Genomic DNA, 21,528 nt, shown 5'->3' with positions numbered 1-21,528 from the left:
AAAATCTCACATCAGCCCTCTCCAACCACACTCTCTCTGGGGTCTTTGGCATGAAAAGGAAACCCTGTCAGGGTATTTAATTGGCTGCCTGGTAGCAGGGTGCCTGTGGGACAGTGGGACTGTGACGTGGAGAAAGAGGCAGCGATTGGAGGACAGACTGGAATTATAAGGGGAGGGTGAGCCGGAGTGAAGCGTCCCATAGAGCAGCCGGCCTCAGATCTGGCACTGCAGGACGCGCACAAGTCTGTGGAGTCAGCCCTCCTCCGCCTTCTCTCACCATGCATCCAGCAAGACTCTCAACTCGGCAGTGACAAGCGTTTCCGAAGTGACAAGTTTTAAAGCTGAGTATTTGCGCAGAAAGGCCGAAATCGAGGAGAAACTTTGCGTATTTCCCTGCACATTTTTCTTTACGTCGCTGGCAGTTGGAAGCAGGCGGAGTTAAGCCTTTCTGGGGATTTTTTTTCCTTATTCAAAGGGGAATATTCTGTTCCAGTCTCTTCACCAACATGGAGTATACTTCATCCCCGAAACCGCAGCTCTCATCCCGGGCAAATGCTTTCTCCATAGCAGCCCTGATGTCCAGCGGGAAGCCCAATAAGGACAAGGAGGCGGAGGAGAACACCATCAAGCCTCTGGGTAAGAGAAGAATTGAAGAATTAAATCAGAAAACTTAAACAGGCTCAACGTGAGTTTAGTTTTGGGGTTACACTTTCGAATTACTTCGAATTGCAGTTAAACATCCAATAATAAAAGCGAGTTTATCAACGAATGGCGTTTGTAACCTCAAAAATGTGGAACCGTAAAACAAATCAGTCACTATTTTACAAATAACGATGCGTTATAATAAAAGGAAAATGCTGAAGAAACAAATTAAATAAAGATGAACTGTGATAGCAGTGAGGTGAGGTTCTAGTCTGTAAAATGTAAAAGGAAATTCACGAGGATACATAGAGTGACAGTAAACATCCATGCAATTTATTATATACGTTAATCAAAAAGTAATGTGTTCAATGAAAGAGTTTTTAATATTTAAATGATTGCAAATAAAAAGGCTCTAAATTGACCCTGCGCATTCATTGTTCCAACATTTAATTTCCCTGTATTTTAAAGAGCATTTTCTTTTTTAATTCTTTATATTTTGTTTTGCCAATCGAATCAAAAGACGAGCTGCTTCTCCAAAATATCTTTTTATTTTTTTTAAAGCGGGCATGTCAGACAAGTATTACACTTTAATTTTCAGATGTTCTGTAAGAATGTAAATTGTGCTTCTTCTCATTAACGACAGACGTGTTCTACAGAGCTGACATGTGTGTTTATTTTATTTGACCTTATCCATGATAGAAGCCGCTCTAGTAGAAATGAGGTATTATAATAAAAAGATTTATTACATTTATTATGCTGCAACACAACAGCATAGCAGGATATTTTAGCAGACTGTGGTTACATACTTGCTTTCCCTGTTTAAGACAAAATCTTGCAGTTGTTCCTGATGACATCAAAATCAAATGAGAATAATCATCCCTGTTTCTCCACAAATCCACCTTAATTAAATAAAACAGAGCAATTCGTGGAGAAGTCCTCCTGCAACCAGCAGTCCCTGGCTGACCTGTCCTCCCTGGACGGGCATGGGGACTTCAGCGCGCCCGCCGTGTGCACGGAGCCGCTCATCCCCACCAATCCAGGCATCCCAAGCGAGGAGATGGCGAAGATCTCGTGCAGCCTTGAGACCAAAGAGCTGTGGGACAAATTTCACGAGCTCGGTACTGAGATGATCATCACCAAATCTGGAAGGTAAACTACCGCTAATTTTATTTTCATATTTTGATGTAACCTATTTATTGTCCCATAAATAGGCTATAAATATATCAGAAAAAAAGACGGGTGAGAGAAAAATAAAAGACGATATTGTGAGAAATACAAATAGAGAAATGAATTATGGTTCGTTTTTGTTTGGAACTTCTTTGTGAGCCTTTTGAAAGTTGAAAAAATAAAATTAGGATAAAGCTCTTCTGCAGCTCTGTCTGACTTTTCTTTAGATAGAGCAGCGATCTAAACAGGAAGCTGCAGACATCTGATGACTTCCCGCAGGTGCTGTGAAAGGACATTTACACCGTGATCTAATGTTTCACTGACCCAAGAGCCACCTGAAAAACACACCGCAGGTTACTTTAACATAAAGGCAGACACTGCAGCTGGTCGATGTGAACCTTATTCACAAAATTAATAATAATAATAATAATAATTATATATATATACATATACATATATATATACATATATATATATATATATATATATATATATATATATATATATATATATATATATATATATATAAGGGAAACGTTAAGGACCTGTGAACGAATTCGTGAAACTTGAACTGCATTTAACACATTTACGGACATTGGTGAGGCGTAGCGTCAAACCCAGCAAATGCAAATTAATAATTCACTACTCAGAGCTGTATTCCTGCACTGAGTATGGCTTGAAAACACAAACTGTATGTGAATATCCGAAAAAAAAGTTAACTGTGCATTTAATTTATTTATTTTTATTATCTTTTTAGCAAGCGCTACATTTAGAAAGACCAGTGTTCTAACTCAGCAATTATTTCTTTCTGCTCTAACAAAACACCATTAGGAGGATGTTTCCAACCATTCGAGTCTCTTTCTCCGGGGTGGACCAGGACTCCAAGTACATCGTGCTGATGGACATTGTCCCAGTGGACAACAAGCGCTACCGATACGCTTACCACCGCTCCTCCTGGCTGGTAGCCGGCAAGGCCGACCCCCCTCTCCCCGCCAGGTAGGCAGACCTAAACTCCCTCTCTCTCTTTTTAAAATATGTATACCCTTTTTTTTAAATCCTCTGTGTAGACTTGAATTTGAATATGAAAATGTTCCAAAGACATTTTCAATATTTTGAACGACTTTCCAAGTTAGATGAAATGACCGTAATTACGTTGGAAGAATGGGTGGATATTCGAAAAACCTGAGAACAATTCGCTAATAATTCTGCTCTTTTCTGGCACTTATGAATATTTTATACCTGATTTATTTCAGTTGCAATATCAAACTTTATTCTTTATGAAAATATGGACACCGCTGACTCTCTTCTGGTAGGCTGTTGTTTATGTAACCTGACAATCAGTTACATTTTGTCTTACCTTTAACTAAATATAAACAACTTATAAAAAAGTGGAGAGCAGACTTATATTGATTTGATTCAAGAAAGAGATCATTTGGAGGCCTCTTTTCAGTAACTATTTATTCTTATTTATTTATTTACATAGCTAGCCATTTATTTCAAGAACCTGGATTTTAGAGCCCATATGAAGATTGTAGTCTTCACTTAAATGCTGTTCAATTAAAAAATGCATTGATATATGCTTATTAACGACTTTTCTATAGTTAGCCTATTAGGAATTATTAAATCTTACAAAATAAAATAAACACAACATATAATAATACTGAGTAAAAAAAACATTCTGACAAAGGTGTAATGCTGTTTGGCATTAATGACTTTTTGTGGTAGTTTTACATGTAGCGTAGCTAATTCGATCTCACACCAAGCGGCTGTTGTGAATTTATAAACAGGGCGTGTTAAAGTAGGCCTACTTAACCTCATAATTATAAATACAAATTCTTATAATTATTATTATTATTATTATTATTATTATTACATCACAGTGTTTATTGTAATTCCAATTAATTGGTTAGTCGCTAAGCGATTCTTAATTTGCCAGTTTGCTGAACGTTGATTGGATAGGAAACGAACGCCTTTCAGCCAATCAGAGGTGCTGTTCTTTTTCCCCGCAGGTTGTACGTCCACCCAGACTCTCCATTCACCGGCGAGCAGCTGATGAAGCAAATGGTTTCCTTTGAGAAAGTGAAGCTGACGAACAACGAACTGGACCAACACGGACATGTGAGCACCTGATCTTTCTTCTTTCTTTTCTTTCTTCACATCTTTTTGCCTCGAAACAACACGTCAAGTATTTATCTAGCATCATGGAGGCTTTAGTGTTTCGAAACCCCGTGAAAATGAGTTAAGCTAGCTTCATTTCAGGCGAAATATACGACTTAAAGCAAATTGTTCTTTTAATCCTCCCTTCACTGACATCATCATGGCAAGGACAAGCAGAGACCAGAACAGTGCCGAAAAAATAATAATAATAACTGTCATCCATTAATAAGTCAACAGAAGGGCACAGTCTGGGAAACGCGGCAATTATTAGTTTAAAGGGTGTGTGCACTTTCTCAGTCCAAAAATAGCACCTCAATTGAATCTATTGAGGTGGATGTCTCCAAAACAAATATACAATGTGATGAGCACATAAAATTAAAAATGCTCTACACTCCTTTTATTTATTTTAGTTTTGCCAGATTCTTTCTTCTGCCGAGTAACAGTGGAATGCAGCAGTAAAAATAATGCAGTGTATACATATAAATACATATCATGCGTTTAACAACGTATAATATATACAAAATAATACATTGCAAGACTATTTTAAATAAAATAAAAAATAACAGTAATATCGCTTCTTACCCCAATAATTCTTCTCATGCTATCATATAAACTGAATGCACACAAATTCCCATTATATACTCATCCGCCATTATTTCTGTAACACTGCAGCTTAAGTCTGATCATTTGAAAGGTCAGCAGCAACGGTAAAGACATGAAATTTACTAAAATATCACAAAAATATAATGACATTATATATTTAGAATTTAGAAAGCGATTTAAACATTAATTTTTAACTTTATAAACAGAATAATTGCCCACATATACACATGAACACACACCCACCACCACCAACAACAACAACAACAACAAAAAGTGGTGCAGAAATATAACTTTGTACTCTTAAAGACTGAAGTTATGTGCATAATATTCTATAAAATAAAAAATATTCGGCATAAAATTTTGATTACCTGTAGCAGAAAATTACGTTTTCCAATTTGAAGACATCACTTTCAGGTATAAATGAATTTTTCATCTCTGGGCTTCTTGAACCTTTTTTTCTGACAATGAATACTTGAGCCAGTTACTGTGAAGCAGTGTTTTCATATTGCATTATACTTTTTATACTTCATTTATTTTATTTTCCAAAACTACAATTCATAGTAAGGAAATAAAGAGAAGCAAGAAAAGAGAAAATATATCATAACCAAATGTAATATACATATAAAAAATTACACATATAAAACATAAACCACAGTATGACAGGGAGGGGCTAGATTAGAAAGACTCAGCATTTGTATACAAATTCACTTTATTTAGCTTTACACACCCCGTGTTCATAGCCTTTCAAATTTATACTAAATGCTTAAAATGATTTTTTTTTCTTTATGGTTTTAATGGCAAAATTATCCTCCATGCAAATTAATCTTTTCTCAAATACATTTGTCAATTCTCATTTTGTGGATCATCTTTGTGGAAATCTTTTAAAATGAGTCACAAATGTCAGTGTAATTTGGTTTTTATATTTGTAACTTTGATGAAATGTTTGGGAACTATTTTATGCTGCACATTAATAGAACGCTTGTGGATTGCCGAGTATATCCAGCGGCAAAAGGGTGTGAATTGGATTGGGTAAAAGTAAACTGAAGTTTGTGTGTTCACACAATGAATAGTCACTGCGACAGTATGACTCCCTGGTATGTTTTAATGGACAATAATAGTGCTTTGTGGTGCAGAGATGGAATACATAATCGAATAGAATATATCTGAACTTGATCTTGATGCACTCTGACTCCAGTGAGCTTTCACATCATCATCATCATCATCTTCATCATCTACATGTCACTGTAAACTAATTCTTGCTCTTCTTGTCCTCTGCAGATCATCCTCAACTCCATGCACAAATACCAGCCACGGGTCCACATCATAAAAAAGAAGGACCACACTGCCTCGCTGCTCAATCTCAAATCTGAGGAGTTCCGCACCTTCGTCTTCATTGAGACTGTCTTCACAGCTGTCACAGCCTACCAGAACCAGCTGGTGAGTGATTGTTGACTCCTGCAGGCTTAAGGACTCTGCCAAAAATCTGCTGCTGGTTCCCATGAAATTTTTAAATTATAAAGATTGCCACAAACTCCATTTAAGAGTCAATCTGGAGCCTTTGATTGTATCACATGGGCCTTATCAGCACAGCGAGTTGTGCTGCCTGAGCAATTTAAGGACTTCTCATCCTTGGAAAGGGTAAAGGTTGAGATTAAAAGTGCACTTTAGACCTAACGAAGATCGAGAGATACCAGGTAAAAGCTCAAGCGTGCATCCACTTCTGCCTTTAAGACAGTATAGTGTAAATAATATATACAGTACAATATAGCGAACAACTTTGTTATTTGATTGACACCATATACCGTAATTAAAGATCATCTTTGTTAGTGCCTCATTGGTGGGTGTATGTGTTGGACATGTATACAGTTGGTTGTTTCTATACCTATTCAGTTTAAAATTTCATCTGTAATAAACCCCATGACGCTAACCTGAATGTGTAAATCAAATAACAAAGTTGTTCTGCATAATGAAAGTGCTGAATAGCTTGTCTGCTGTCTTTATCCCCTTCTTTGTGCACCTTGTAAGTAGGTGAAGTTCATCCAGAACAGAATTTCTATAAGAAAATCACGTTTCTTATGATTTTTAATTAGTTGTGAAATTCTCACAGTTTTCCCCAATAAAACTAAAATAATTGATTAAAGTTTTGTGACCTGCAAACCTTTTGGTGCTGTGCTGGTGGAAATAAATAAATCTGGTCATTTAGAATTTAATCAATTTAATTGTAAAAGTGTCAATGAAATAAGAGCTGAGAAATTGTGCTGCTTTTCCTGTGTGTCCCTTTATTTACTGCTTCTTTTGTAGCACAAAGAGGAGACATGCATACAGACATTAAAAAATATAAATAGCTTTAAAACCTGGCTATGCTTTGGGCTTCTGTGGATGTGGTAGCTGCAGAGAACCAGCGTGAAGAGACATGTTGACTCAAAAAAAACCAAACAATAAAATGAGGTGTCAAACCTGACCTGACTGACTCGTTTCACTCTCCTGCTCCTGTGTTTTCCCAGATAACCAAACTGAAGATTGACAGCAACCCGTTCGCCAAAGGTTTCCGGGACTCCTCGCGGCTGACGGACATGGAGAGGTACATGGGATTCTGGGTCCTGCACTGTTTGTTTACCTCTCTCCCCACCGCTACGGATAAGATACACGATTAGGGGGAGTGTTAGATAGCCGGGGTTGCTGCTCATTAGTAAATACAGAAGCTGGAGTGTTTATTTCCCTCTGTTTGTGTCAGTGGAGAACAGATAATCCATGCTCCACATACTGTACTCTGTCATTCTTTCTGTTCTTGCTTTCACATCTTTTATTCTTGTTTTCTTGTGTCTTCATACAACCCTTTTACTTTTTATTCCCTGTCTTTGCTTCAATTTTCATTCATCCATTTTTTAAAAATAGTTTATATATTTCTCCCCAGTTTTGTCTTTTTTCTTTTACTTGGTCTCTGTACTTTTCTTTATTTTCCCTTTTTTGATTCCCCTCAATCCTTTTTCATTGTCCCCTTTTCTTTAAAATTTTCATTTTACTTTTTCTTTTCCAGTTTTTTTTCTAGTCTGTGTATTAGTTGTATCCTTCTTCTTCCTCGTCTCTATTTTTATTTATTAGTTCACATTCTCTTTGCTTACCTTCTTGATCATCCTTCCCTTGTATTTCTTTTTTCTTTCAGTCTTCCCTTTCTGTCCTCCCTCTTTAGCTTCTTTGTTCTTCATTTCTGTCTGTCTTATCTTAAACAAATTTTAAACACTGAAACTCCCAGCTATCATCCTCGTTTCTTTCCCCCATCACTTGTGCCCCCCCCCCCCCCCCCCCCAGTCCTTTTATCTTGCTTTTCCTTTTGTTATATGTTCTATTTTCATCTCTCTATATTCTGCATGAACAAGAATAGTTTGTCTGTCCTTTATATATACACACACACACACACACACACACACACACACACACGTAGAGTTATAAATCACCCCTCCAAAGGATTTTTTTTATGAACGCTGCCAAAACACACACTTCTCGTAATTCCCGATTCCGGCACTACGGCCAAAATCAGCTGACAAAATCAGACCATCTGCCCATTTCCTTCAATCAAATATCCCAAACAGAGACTGTCGAAAAACAGCCAGACAAACACTCCTCCCTCCTTCTTCTCCTCTGTCTTTCTCTTTTTTGAGGGCTGTGAATTAGACCAGATCAATTGATCTTAGGGAGCTGCAGAAATCACATTAGTCTGGAGTCGGCCACTGCACTAAAACACACTGTAATTCAATTGGCTGCAATGACTGATTGAAACCAGCATGCCCCGCCTCTTCCCCTCCTTGTTTGCCTCCCGCCTGATGCTGCGTATTGTGGGAGTTCACGGTGGCCCCTCTGCCGGAGGGGCCCGACGCTGATAAAAACACACACATTTGTACTCCTCTGCTGACAGATATTGCACTTTCCTAACCTAATTGGAGGCAAAGGGGCTGCAAGGAGGGGGGCTGCTAATGTGAACGCATGGCTCTCGTGATGCAGACCACTTGCCTGTCCACCCAGCCATGCACACGCACTCGTGAACACTCACTACCCCCGCCCCCCCGCAACAATTTGTGTCACTGTGTTTGAGAAGTGCTGTCTGACAAGACTCAAATGAGCTAATGCACTTTGTTGGATCGTAAACACACACAGAAGACGCACACACAAACCAAAATCTACATGCACAGTCAACACAAACGTTAAAATACACAAAAGGGAAATTCACACTTAGACATGCTGCCAAAAAAACATCACGTAAAGAGGAAAGATCCTGTTACTGCACAGAAACAAAGAATGGACCAAAAGGCAGATACTAGAAAATTGCACTGGTATTAAAAATAAATCTGTGACCTGTCAGTTTCAGTGTCACTAACCCCTGAACATTATCACATTAGATTATAGGTGAAAAACCCAACTCATTTTAAAAAAATTTTATTCTGCTCTTGATGTTGTATCTGTTTTATGTTGTCAGACATTAATGGATAATTGAAGTTTCTATCAAAACGATTCAACAAAACTATTCTGCAACTATTTTATTAAGCTCCTAATCAAATATTCTAGAAATTATGTTTTACAAAAAAAAGTGACATAGTTTCTTTTTTGTTAAGTCTGCATCTCATCAAATAAAAAATGTCTTTTAAAATATTTAAAATGACAAAAAGAGATTTATTTTGGGGCTCTCTCTTCGGCTTTTGCTGTAGGGAAAGTGTTGAGAATCTGATCCACAAGCACTCATACGCCCGGTCGCCAATCCGAACCTACGCGGGTGACGAGGAGAACCTGAGCGAGGATGGACACGCCTCACACACCAGAGGTAAACACCCATAAATGCAGACACCACAGATCCTGTGAAAGCATTATATTTAGTAGATTTCTTTCATTTCCTTTTTTTTCCATCTTCCATATAAAATAGAAACTCATCATTCTCTTCATCATTTTCTGCAGTTCCAATTTAAGTTAAGGAAGTTTACCATTTAAAAAAATATAGGTGTACTAATATTTGAGGGATAATTACAGTGCCACTGATAACCGAACATGACCTGGTGAGTGTATGTGGGAAGAAAACACTTTAACAGCTACTAATGAACAAATACTTGGAAAGTATATTAGCAACTAAGAACTACAAAATGCATAATAAAAATAATATAGAGGCTATTTGTCATATACACAATATATGACAAATATGATATTTTGATATAGTATTGAGATGAAGACCAATATCTGAGTTTTCTACTAAATGTAAACCTGTTTGTTTGGGGGGGGTGTTTGGAGCTTTATAACGTCATAGAGTCAGGAGAGAGGACTTCATTTTAGCTGATGCAACATCCAAAAATAACTGAAAAGAATAAGACTGCAATGTCTACACAAAGCAGGAATCCAAAAAACAAGCAGCTAAGTAACAAAAAAGGCAGAAAATAAAACTAGAACAAGAAACTCACCTTTAAAACAAAGCAGGAAGTATCACAGTATAAATAACTAATACTGAGACATGAAGACAAACACTTTACATAATGAAAGATGCAGGAGAATAAAGTAGATCAGGGAAACTAGAAAGATGGCAAAACAAACTAATACAGCAGATGTAGTACAAAAATCCCAGAGACCATGACAGGAATTTAAAGTTGGTTTAAATCCAGTTTTATTACATTTATGTGAGCCTTTTTCTGAAATCTATTTGTATCCCAACTGAACTGACATTCATCTGTCTCTTGTAGGCTCAGCGTTCACCGCCTCAGATAACCTCTCCCTGAGTTCCTGGGTCACCACGACTTCAGGTTTCTCAGGTTTTCAACACCCACAGTCCCTATCGGCCATGGGCACCGGCACCGCTTCCCTGCCCCACCCCATCCAGGGCTCCCTGCCCCCTTACAGCCGACTGGGCATGCCGCTGACACCCACCGCTCTGGCTGGAACCATGCAGGGCAGCGGCCCCTCTTTCCCCTCCTTCCACATGCCACGCTACCACCACTACTTCCAGCAGGGCCCCTATGCTGCCATCCAGGGACTCCGCCATTCCTCCACTGTGATGACACCATTTGTATGACTCTATCTTGGGGAGGAGATGGATGAACCTCGCTCTGACACTCACCCGTGTTTCGGAGCATCAAGCTCTTTCCTCACTCCTCATCCAGTTTGTATCTTTCCCTTCGGTCTTTGTAAATAGTTCACCTACAGTAAGTGAGGTGACGGTCATGACATAAAGAGGATGAGGTGTACTGACAGCCAATCAAAAAAGGACTGTGGCGCCATCCTTTGGACCTGCGGAAACACCAGCAGATCCTGTGGTTTCTACAAATGCTTAAAAGACACTGTACAAACACTTGTGACCTCAATACAAACTAAAAAAATCTAATGCAAGGTGATAACAGGAGTATGTTTGATCTTGGCCCTTCTTGAACAGAAAGTGGATCTTTGACTTATTTAAAGAAACAAGTAGAAAACCCTGTCTTCCCTTAAACAGGCACTAATGGTAGCAGGGGCTCGACCAGCTCTAAAGATGGCAGGCAATTCTGTGGTTCTCCAAAATGACTCACAACTCCACCGGATGGACACCGAGGCTCAGTCTGTGAACATTTCAGCATGTCATCAAGCCGGAGCAGCCATCTCAGGTTTCCTCTGTTTTGGAGAAAACCAGCCATATGTACAGTTGAAAGTTAGAACTTAACACTGTTTCTCCCACAGTGTTTCGAAAATAATGTCAAAAAACATGTTAAAATGCATTGTACAAAGGCAAACGTGCTACATTTACTCATAGGAAAATTGTCACTGTGGAGTTAAACAAATAATAGGACGCATGCTGACCGCAGTAGACATACACACTTTATATGGAAAAATATGAGCCAAAAAAAAAAATGAAAAGGTGCTTTTTGCTTTGTTTAAAGGACCAGTTAATGGAAGCAGCAAAGTTGCTCAAACCACAGATGTATCGAAAGAGCTGGATACCATGCTACTACTGCTGATTTTTTTTTTTTTCTTGGTGCCCGTTTAAATCTCTATAGACACCTGAAACTCAAGGTTAATATGATTGCTGTTTGTTTAAATAGTGTTTAATCAGTGATCTAGAGGTGATTTGGTAAGGTTCCTAGCAAGAAGATATTTTTGGCATTTTTAGGCAATTTTCCTCATATTTTAGTATTCCTAAAAAAAATGGCACTCAAGTGTCATTCAGAGGAGTCACTTTTAATTATGTGTAACTTCAAGACAAAGTACAGTCTAAATTGTTGAGTTACATAACAGTTCACTTGCACCACAGTTGTCATCAAAGGGGAAATTAGCTACAGAGGCCAAAACCAGTTTTTGTCACAGGCTGTAAACCTGTTTAATTCTCCTGTAAAGTTGGGCATTTTAACCTGGGTCAGCACTGACTCACTTTAGCAACAAGCCTCAAGTGGCCATTTAGGGAACTGCAGTTTTTGGCACTTCAATTTATTCCAGTTCTTATAACACGTCCATGGTAAACACATGCAGACCTTTAATCTAAGATTCATCTTTGAATTTAACACAAGTCCCACCACGGACCAACAGCAAACTTTCTAGACAGAGGTGTAGATAACCCAAAGCTATCATGGCCTCGTAATCACCACGTTTATCTGTGATAGAAGTGTCATAACGTCGAGTTCTTCAGCATTTAATTTTTTAAATACCTGATCAACTTTACTTCAGCATACAGTGTAGCTCAGTAACTTGTCCTTGACATCTGAAACCAACGATCCAACACGCCGCTTGCTCATCTCTGTGGAGTTGAGAAAGTACGCTTGGTTTGACGAAAGTCGTTCGGTTTAAGAATGATTTCACACAGACTGATGAATTTCACTATCTTTGTATAGTGACTGGACTCTAACTAAAATCACTTCAATGACACCTTTTTTATATAGCTGTATATTAATTTGCTTAGGTTAGTGAAAGTGGTTGAGTGGCCCTTATAAATCTACTCTGACTGGCCTCTAATGGGCTGAATTACGACTCATTCACTGTAGTCTGTTTTATATCAAAAGGCACATAAAACAGCGTGAAATGTACAGTAGAAATATAAACCCCGACTCCTCCTTGCTTTCAGCCTTTTGGTGGTCTGTCTTCATTGGGTGTTACAGAGGCTGAATGTGTGTATGTGGTGACAAGACACAGCTGGAAATATTGGCTCTTGGGTCTCATTTAAAGCATGCAGAAATGAGGAAGTTGGCTCACACACTCGGTTACAGTCATTTATTTTAAAAGCTCTGATGACACACAACAAAGTCATTTTAGCCAGTATCTGTGGTCTATAACTGAGTCCTAAAAACTGCAGTTGATGATAAATCATCCAGGCCAATATGCAGACTGACATCAATGTAATCTGAGCCTTTATGCCAGAAAAATCAAATTAGTTTGTACTCAAAAAGTGAAACGATTTACCTTAACAGTTCGATTAGTTCAACCTGTGCTGTGGTACAGACTTTCATTTTAAAGATGAACTCAAAAAATAAAAAGAATAATCCCATCACTACTGATAAAATGTGCGGTATGGATGGAGTTTTTTTGTTTGGTTTATTTTGTGTATTTTGATTAAAGGTGTCCCTTTAACACTTCTCTGCAGTTGCACAGCGATCAGCACAGAGAAAAGGTTGAAATTAAGCTGAAAGAGCAACATGAGTTGGTTAAACAAACACTGTAAATGTCCCAGTTTGACTCATACCATATATTAACATCACATGTAGCCTAACGCAGCAGAACATGAGTGTAAGAGTTGGCAGTACTTGATTTTATCTCAGCTGTGTAGTGAGCAAGACGGGGAAATGTACGTGTTGTGGAAATCAAAGTCCTTTTCTGTTGTTTACTGAATGGTGATTTCCATGTTGATGTAAATGTTTAACACCTCTGAATCGCAATTCACCACTGAAAATGATTTGTTTTTGAAATTGTTTTGTTTTTAATGCCATAATCCAAATACACCCAGTGAGATTGTGTTTTGATGATTTTTAAGTGCAATATATTTATTTTATTCTGCTGTATGGAAATAATGTGTAATGTACTATGCCGCATCTAAAAAAAAAAACTAAAAAAAAAGTTATTTGTAAACCATGAGAAATATATATATATCACCACCCAGACACTGAGCGCCTTTTATTGATGTTTTTTCATTTACATCTGCTTGATCAAAATCACAGATACTCAGTAATGGAATGAAATATTTATGTTTTGTCTTTTCTTGAAAAAATAGATTATAATCAGGTATTTAGAAAGGTTTGTGTAATGCTGAAATAGAGTAAATATAAAAGCAAAAACAAAAGTTCAGTATAAAAAAACAAAACAAATGAAGCATCATCAGGATTTAAGCTGCTTCAGCACATCCTGCATCACCACCTAGTGGTCAGTCTGCATCCAAGCCTCACTTAATGCTGATGGTATTTTTTTTGCTCTCTGAAACTTTGAAGCTTCATGCACTTTGACAGCTGCACTAATCAAGAACACCACAAGTCCAGATAATACCAAAGAGCTTTGTGGTTTTGGTTATGCAAATGATGAGAATTTTAACATTTTCAAACTAAGGCTGTGAGTTACAACACAGCATTTAACTGCATTCTATTAGTGTTGTGGTTTATCTCTAAATACTGGAAAGGTAATCAATTTCAGTTCAATACAGAACTCTTTACTTTACTGTGACACTGGGCAAACTAATACCAAACTATAAGCCATTAGGTTGATTTTACGTTTATAAATTGTGTTCATTGTAAAATGAAACCATACCTATGTTACAGTTTGGAGCATGGAGCGGTTCACAGGTGATAGCAGGAACTGATGCCACAGGTTAACCGGAGTGAATCTGAAGCAGCTACATGAAACTCAGCTGCCATTTATTCAAGTCTTTACATCTGTGCTTCGTCAACTGACCTCCACAAAATTGCAGTGGAAGGGAAGTCGATATTTACAATGGGGGCGGGATTTTTTAATTCAGTGGTGTAACATCAGGCCACTGCTGCCCTGCTCCGACTGCAGAGTATAGAAAAAAATGTGTGATGTAAATGATCTAAGCAGGAGCTAAAAAAAAAAATCACACTATATCATCTCTTTAAAAAAGAAAAGTGTAATTTATTTCGAATAATTCAGTATGTTTATTTATTTATATATATATATTGATTACTAGGAAACAAATGAAAGTGGTCACTGCACTGGTATACATATCTCAGCTATGTTTAAAAACTACCGTATTTCCTGCTTTTCATAAGCATGGCAATGAAACCCTGATAAAAACCAGGACATAGCAGTACATAAAAACTTTATCTGGGTGCAGAGGGTAAGAAAAAACATGGAGCACAATTAAGATGATACAAACTATAATCAGGACCAGTGTTGGTCAAGTTACTTGAAAACAGTTACTAATTACTGATTACTTCTCCAAGAAAGTAATCCAGTTACTTCACTGATTACTTATTTTCAAAAGTAATTAGTTACAGCAATAGACCTTTCAGCCCAATTTCTGCACAATCCATCATATAAAATTGAATCAAATTATTTTCAAAAGTAATTAGTTACTTTATTACTTCTATTTATTATGCATAATACAATTGAATCAAATGCTTTAAAAATTGCTTTATGAGTTTTAATCTTTTAACTTTATGCACATTGCATCAAGCAAAAATTAAATTATATGTTACTGTCTTTGTCTTGAAGAAATGTATTTAACATTTAAACCTATTTTCTGCTTATTCCACCATATAAAATAAAATAATGGTTTGTTTGCATTCACTCTTTCAAATAGATGCAAGTAAAACACAGAAAAAAGTAAATAAAATCAAAGACTCAGCGTCAGTAAGTCCTGTCTCTCCTAAACCTACTGTCACCTGTTTAGCAGGAGTGGGGCCGGTGGAGGTTTGCCCGGTGCTGCAGTGGTCATGTCAGTGGGGGGATCTGGGGGTTTCTCTGTGAAGTTCACATTCCTTTGGCAGCGTGCTAGGTGCTTGCTCAGATTTTAAGTTTAATTTTTCGCTGTAGAAAGAAGTTTTCTTCCCATGCAGGGTGTACAGCGGACGCTAATGTTTTTCTCACTTTTTAAGGAATCAAACTCAAAGGAATGTCAGTACGTCCACGCTTTAGATGCTGGATGGTCGTACTCTCTCCCGCACTCCATATTATCCATTGTTAATCTGCACGTCTGTTGCTGCCACAGACTTTGCACGCTCCTACGTCATTGTCATGAGACACAAACAAAATTACGGTTTTGAAACGCAGTAATGCAGTGTGCTTACGGGAAAGTTACAGTAATTTAATTACTTTTTTTGCAGTAGTAATCCCTTACTTTACTCATTACTGAAAAAAGTAATCGAATTAGCGTTGCTGCCCATCTCTAATTTAGTACGAACTTAAAATCCTTCAGACTGCCTGCAGCAGAGTTTATTCCTGCTTGTGATGTTTTACTTCCATGAAATTAGCCTTTTAAATTCATAATAAATACAAACAACAAACATAAAAAGAAAAAGCATCAAAATGTGTGCTTTATGCCATTCTGGAGCTTCTTTCACTGCATTTGGACTTAATTGGACTTTCAACAAGTGTCCAAGGCGACTATGACAGTTAGCCATCATGAACAAAACAAGGAAATTACTACCATTGTTAAATAAATGTCCACGTGTCCTTTTCCTGATAAGACACACTGAAAACTGACATAAGGGTGGAATTTTTGTTTCCATTATTGTTAATAGAAATATTATGCAGGAATTGGGTAACCATGTATTTAAAATATCTTGAGAAAATGATTTAAGGTTTTACCAAAACTGTGACCTAATTAACAGCTGATCTAAAGATAATACGTTGCAACGGATGTTCATACTTATTCTAAACGTTAAAATAAATGATGCAGATACCTGAAGCCAAGAAATTTTAGTTTTTAAATTTGAATTATTATCTATTAAAACATCTAAATGCTTTAAAATATATATATCTTCTTCATCACACTATGTTTAAACACTTCACCACTAGCAACGAAGAAATATCTGATGTAAATATCAGCCAACAAAGCCGATATTGGTACCAACATCAATATCAAATTTCATTTTAAACAGTTAAGAGGAGGTTAAGGTTGCCACAGACAAGAACACAATCATCCACTCAAGAAGTCGTTCAATTAGCTTATTGTAGTGAATCGGCTTTTGCAACACCTGTGAGGTGATGTGCTTTGAAGGTCAGTTTAAATCAAAGAATTGCAACTTCATGCATTTATGTTTTTTTAAGGAGACAATCTTTATGGCAGTGCTTGAGGTAAATGCCTGAATGTGTAAAAAAAAGTCATTTCTAGAATACATTAAAATAAACAAGTGAGAAATGAAATAATCTCAAAATCGACATCTTTTAATGCAATCTAGAACATTAAAAAAAAGAAAACAATGTGTGCACTGATGACTCTGTTGCACACTCGCACATAAAAACACAAGCAGAAAAAGTCTTCTATCACCAGACGCATCACCCGCCACCGCAGACGAACTGACAGATCGATGGCTGGACGTTAGTCACTGTTTCACCAGGAAGAAGGCCCTACTTCTGCCTTGATAAGAATCGGTTACATCCTTTGAAAATAAATAAATAAACAAATAAATAACATCCAGCGTGGCTTTGATTGGATTAAAGGGAGAAGGGAAGGGCAAGACAAGCCACCATGAGGTATGGCCCAACAAATTGGAGCTAACAGTCGGGCCAGAGAGTCCATTTTGGGGCATAATTTACACAGTGAGGAGCATGAGCTGAATCTAATGTCATTTCCATCAATTTTGCATTTTGGACCCCTTTTTTGCCTCCCTCGGGCTTTTAGCGGTCATTTGAATCATCTGGCAGAGGACAGTCGGCGAGCATTACAATGTCGGAGACGACATTTAGCAGCAGAGTGAGAGGTGGTTCTTTATGGTGTGGTGACTGGCTGCAGCACAGCAGCGCGTATCCACGGCTGCACCATCTCACAAATGGCTAACAATATGCTAATAGGTTAAGAGTACTGAATTGCTCCAGACAAGACACTTAATGGATGCTTTATCTGCAGGTCAGGAGTCTCATCAGCTGCAATCTCTCCTGCCAAGACGTGCCAAGTCAAATTTAGCGATAAAGTGCTTTTAACAAACAGGCCGCAAAGTGCTTCAGGCAGGACAAAGGACACAAACACACGGGAGAGTTTGTGGTGAAATGTGAAACCTGTTGGCAAACAATGGAAAATTGTTTTAGAGGAAATACACCTTGAAAGCAAAGTTGTCCGAGGACAGACAGATACGACAGACAAAGTACAGTCTAATTTCACTTCCTGCCCACAAACGCTTGGATTTCTACTCAAGAGCAGATGATTTTGCCAAAAGGTTTCCCAAATGTAGTCTGACATTGACGCTGCTGCAGTGGTTTCCAGATTTCTTCTGATATATTAGTTTTAGTAATGCCATTACGAGATGAGAAAAGTAAGTACAGTACCTGACTTCTTCCGTATGCTTCGCCACATTTCAGAGGGATTTTATACCATTACATTACCCCGACAGCTATGTTTACATGGGCGATTGTGACTTTGAAGCGTAGCATTGCTTTGAATATGATTTGACTATATAAAGAACAATAAAAAGACCTACTTCTTATAGATAGGTCATTTTATTGTTCTTCACTAGAGGGTAAAAAAGAATATATAAAAAAATGATTTTAGTTATCATTTAGACATCCATTAGTAGAATTATTAACTGTTATGCGCATAAGTCATAATTGCCCCCATTTTAGCTCTGTTTTGGTCTCCACCAGCTTCTTTTCAGTGAAGGAGGTGCTTTCCCTGAAAGCAGATTCAAATTATTTTGGAACACGAACTGAGAAAACGAAAAGCATCAACAGTAAAGAGCAGAGCAGTGATAATTCCCACTTGTTACCAGAGATGGGCAGTAACATGTTAATAGTAACACGTTACTGTAATCCAATTACTTTTTTCAGATAACTAGTAAAGTAAGGGATTACTATTGCAAAAAAAATAATTAGATTACTGTTACTTTCCCGTAAGCACGCTGCATTACTGTGTTATTAAACCATGATTTTTCTTGTGAGAGTGTCTCATGACAATGACGTACGAGCGTATAATGTCTATGGCAGCAACAGACGTAACAACCTAGCACGCTGCCAAAGGAATGTGAAATTCACAGAGAAACTCCCAGATCCCCCCACTGACATGACCACTGCAGCACCAGGCAAACCTCCACCGGCCCCACTCCTGCTAAACAGGTGACAGTAGATTTAAGAGAGACAGGACTTACTGACGCTGAGTCTTTGATTTTATTTACTTTTTGCTGTGTTTTACTTGCATCTATTTGAAAGAGTGAATTCAAACAAACCATTATTTTATTTTATATGGTGGAATAAGCAGAAAATAGGTTTAAATGTTAAATACATTTCTTCAAGACAAAGACAGTAACATATAATTTAATTTTTGCTTGATGCAATGTGCATAAAGTTAAAAGATTAAAACTCATAAAGCAATTTTTAAAGCATTTGATTCAATTGTATTATGCATAATAAATAGAAGTAATAAAGTAGTTAATTACTTTTGAAAATAAGTAATCAGTGAAATAACAGGATTACTTTCTTGGAGAAGTAATCAGTAATTAGTAACTAATTACTATTTTTCAAGTAACTTGACCAGCACTGCTTGTTACTACATGCAACACGGTAATGTCACAAGCAGCCATTTCATCTTTTGCTAATACAGCACCCCCTGTTGTGTAGATTTGGCATTCGTGAAATACGTGGCTCACAAACCCAAACCAAGTTCTGTATCATAAAATGCAGCTCTCAAAATGACAGTCAGCTTATAACTTACTCCCTTTTAACTGTTTTAACCTGACCCAGCACTGGGCAGTGTGATGGCGGTGCACTTTATTTACAGTCTGCTTTACTTACGGTGCTTTTCAGCTCCTCACCGCCAGCTCAGCGTTGCTTGCCTGCAGCTGTTGCTGCTACTCCTTCTCTTCCTCGGGCCCCAGCATGCTACTAAAATAGGAGAGACATGATGGAATTGAAGAAGGTCAGCTGTGACATCCAGCCTCCCCTAGCACTGCCCCTGAACCCCCTGCTCCACCCTTCGTCTGCAGCTCAGCCACAAACAACACCCCACCACACAACTGTTCACATTTACATCAAAATGATACACGATAGCCAGAAATTGGGTGAACTTGAAAGAAAAACACAAACAAGTACAAATAAATTAGATTAGAAAAAAAAAATATATATATAAATTATTTATATAAAATTTATATTAAAAATGTATGTATTGAAACTCATTAGTGTTGTGCAATACTGCAAACTTCAGTATTGATCTGATACCAAGTAAATACAGGGGCAGTATTGCCTGTACTTCTCACTTATAAAGGCAGCTTATGAAGAGAGCAGTCTGTTTTGCCTTTTGAGATTAATTCTCATCAATTTGCACATTTGGAACATGTTTGGGGTACTTTTTTCATTTCTAAACAAAGCTAATAATGGATCCAAAAAATTCACTGGGCTATATACTGAACTTAGAGGATAGTTTTGATCCTATTATTACGGTGGCCCTGAGAGGCCAAACGGACTGCAACTTAAGAAAACACCAGCAAGAAAAATGATACAAAAGCACACAAAACACAACGGAAATAGGAAAAAACAGATTTCCAAAAGCACAAGGGAAGTGTTTCTGGGGAGACAATACCGACGGACCAGTTGCAGGAACCAAAATATGCTAAGAATTGCGCAGGGAGACACTTAACAGAAGTGGAGGATCTATCGGTTTTGTGAGAAAACAAAAGATGAGAGGTAAGTGTGTTAGCCTAACTATTAGTCTAAAACTCTGTCATCAGTATTATATGAATCATGATAAAACACACCTACCATTTTTTCAGTTCCTGCAACTGGTCCGTCGGGTTATTGTCTCCCCAGAAACACTTCTTTTGTTGTTTTTTCCTATTTCCGTTGCAGTCCGTTTGGTCTCTCAGGGCCACCGTATATTATGCTAGTACCGTCCAATATCAATATCAGCGTTGGTATCGATACTGTCGATATCTGGCTCAATCCATCCACCTCTATCTCACATTTACACAAAGAATGTTAACCTTGTGCAAATAAATCCATGAGAAGAGACTGATGGCTCTAAACTGACTGCTGACTGTAGGTGTGAATGTGAGAGGATGTGGTTGCCTGTGTACATCTCCAGGGTGTACAATGACTTTAGCCCTGTGTGATCTGGGATAGGCTCCATCACCCCAAAACTCGGTTAAGAAAACAGATATGTGGAATTCAGCATTAAACCAAGGAATTTAAAATCAGGCAGAAGTAAAGACAAAATGGGAGACAAAATATCTCAAAGTCTCAAAAAAAGGGATAGATATTAAGCTAATAAGTCATCTCGCTTCCCTATTCCTTGGGGAACTTCCCATTGCCTGCGCCTCCTGAACAGAAGTTCTGAACAGCAGGTGGGCGGGGCTTCTGTTCTCACATTCAGAGCTGTGTACCCAAGATGACCATATAAGAGATCCCTGGTCTCCTTTACAAAACCAATAGTAGAAAAAACTTTACTTATTACTCCACTAAACTCATTACTTAACATAATCATGTTTTCTTTGAACATCAACCCCTGCAACAGAAAAATATTTTAAAAAAAATTCTGTCATATATGGTCAATCTATTGTAAAGTTGCCGAATTGTAATAATGACTTTGTCCTGTGTTCTTGGTTGGGTCTGTCTTGAAAAAGGTTTTAATCTCAGGCAGACTTCTATTTGGTTAAATTAAAGGAAAATTGAATTATACTCAGTATGGGACACTCCTTGATCAGTACAGTGAAACTCAGAGTAAATATCAAATTTGAGCTCTAAGCATATGCAAAAACAAAGGGATTTTTTCCTGATGTAGATGCACTTATGTTGGGAACCAATTGAATCACAAGATAATCACGTAAATCACAACATATCCTGTATGCACAGTGCTTCTGACAGTCGACAGCAGCACAATTA

General features: G+C 37.7%; 1 protein-coding gene and 1 long non-coding RNA gene across 2 annotated transcripts; one reads left to right on the top strand and one right to left on the bottom strand.

Annotated features, from left to right (window-relative positions):
* The first annotated feature begins 421 nt into the window (after positions 1–421).
* On the top strand, positions 422–10,616 carry tbx20 (T-box transcription factor 20). The gene is made up of 8 exons (XM_082550504.1): positions 422–636; positions 1,560–1,791; positions 2,641–2,805; positions 3,819–3,927; positions 5,848–6,006; positions 7,074–7,150; positions 9,270–9,382; positions 10,284–10,616. Exons 1-8 carry the CDS (start codon positions 507–509, stop codon positions 10,610–10,612), a joined length of 1,314 nt encoding a protein of 437 aa, XP_082406630.1. The 5' UTR covers positions 422–506; the 3' UTR covers positions 10,613–10,616.
* Position 10,617: 1 nt separating this feature from the next.
* LOC309716606 lies at positions 10,618–20,499 on the bottom strand. The gene is made up of 3 exons (XR_014279480.1): positions 20,410–20,499; positions 19,447–19,536; positions 10,618–11,184 (listed from the first exon to the last, which is right to left on the bottom strand). It is a non-coding gene; the product is annotated as an uncharacterized lncRNA (long non-coding RNA).
* Between the last annotated feature and the right edge of the window lie 1,029 nt (positions 20,500–21,528).

The sequence above is a fragment of the Aulonocara stuartgranti genome, assembly GCF_965226115.1.
Source record: "Aulonocara stuartgranti genome assembly, chromosome: 11".
Lineage (NCBI taxonomy): Eukaryota > Metazoa > Chordata > Actinopteri > Cichliformes > Cichlidae > Aulonocara > Aulonocara stuartgranti.
This window is presented reverse-complemented; position numbering and strand designations above follow the sequence as displayed.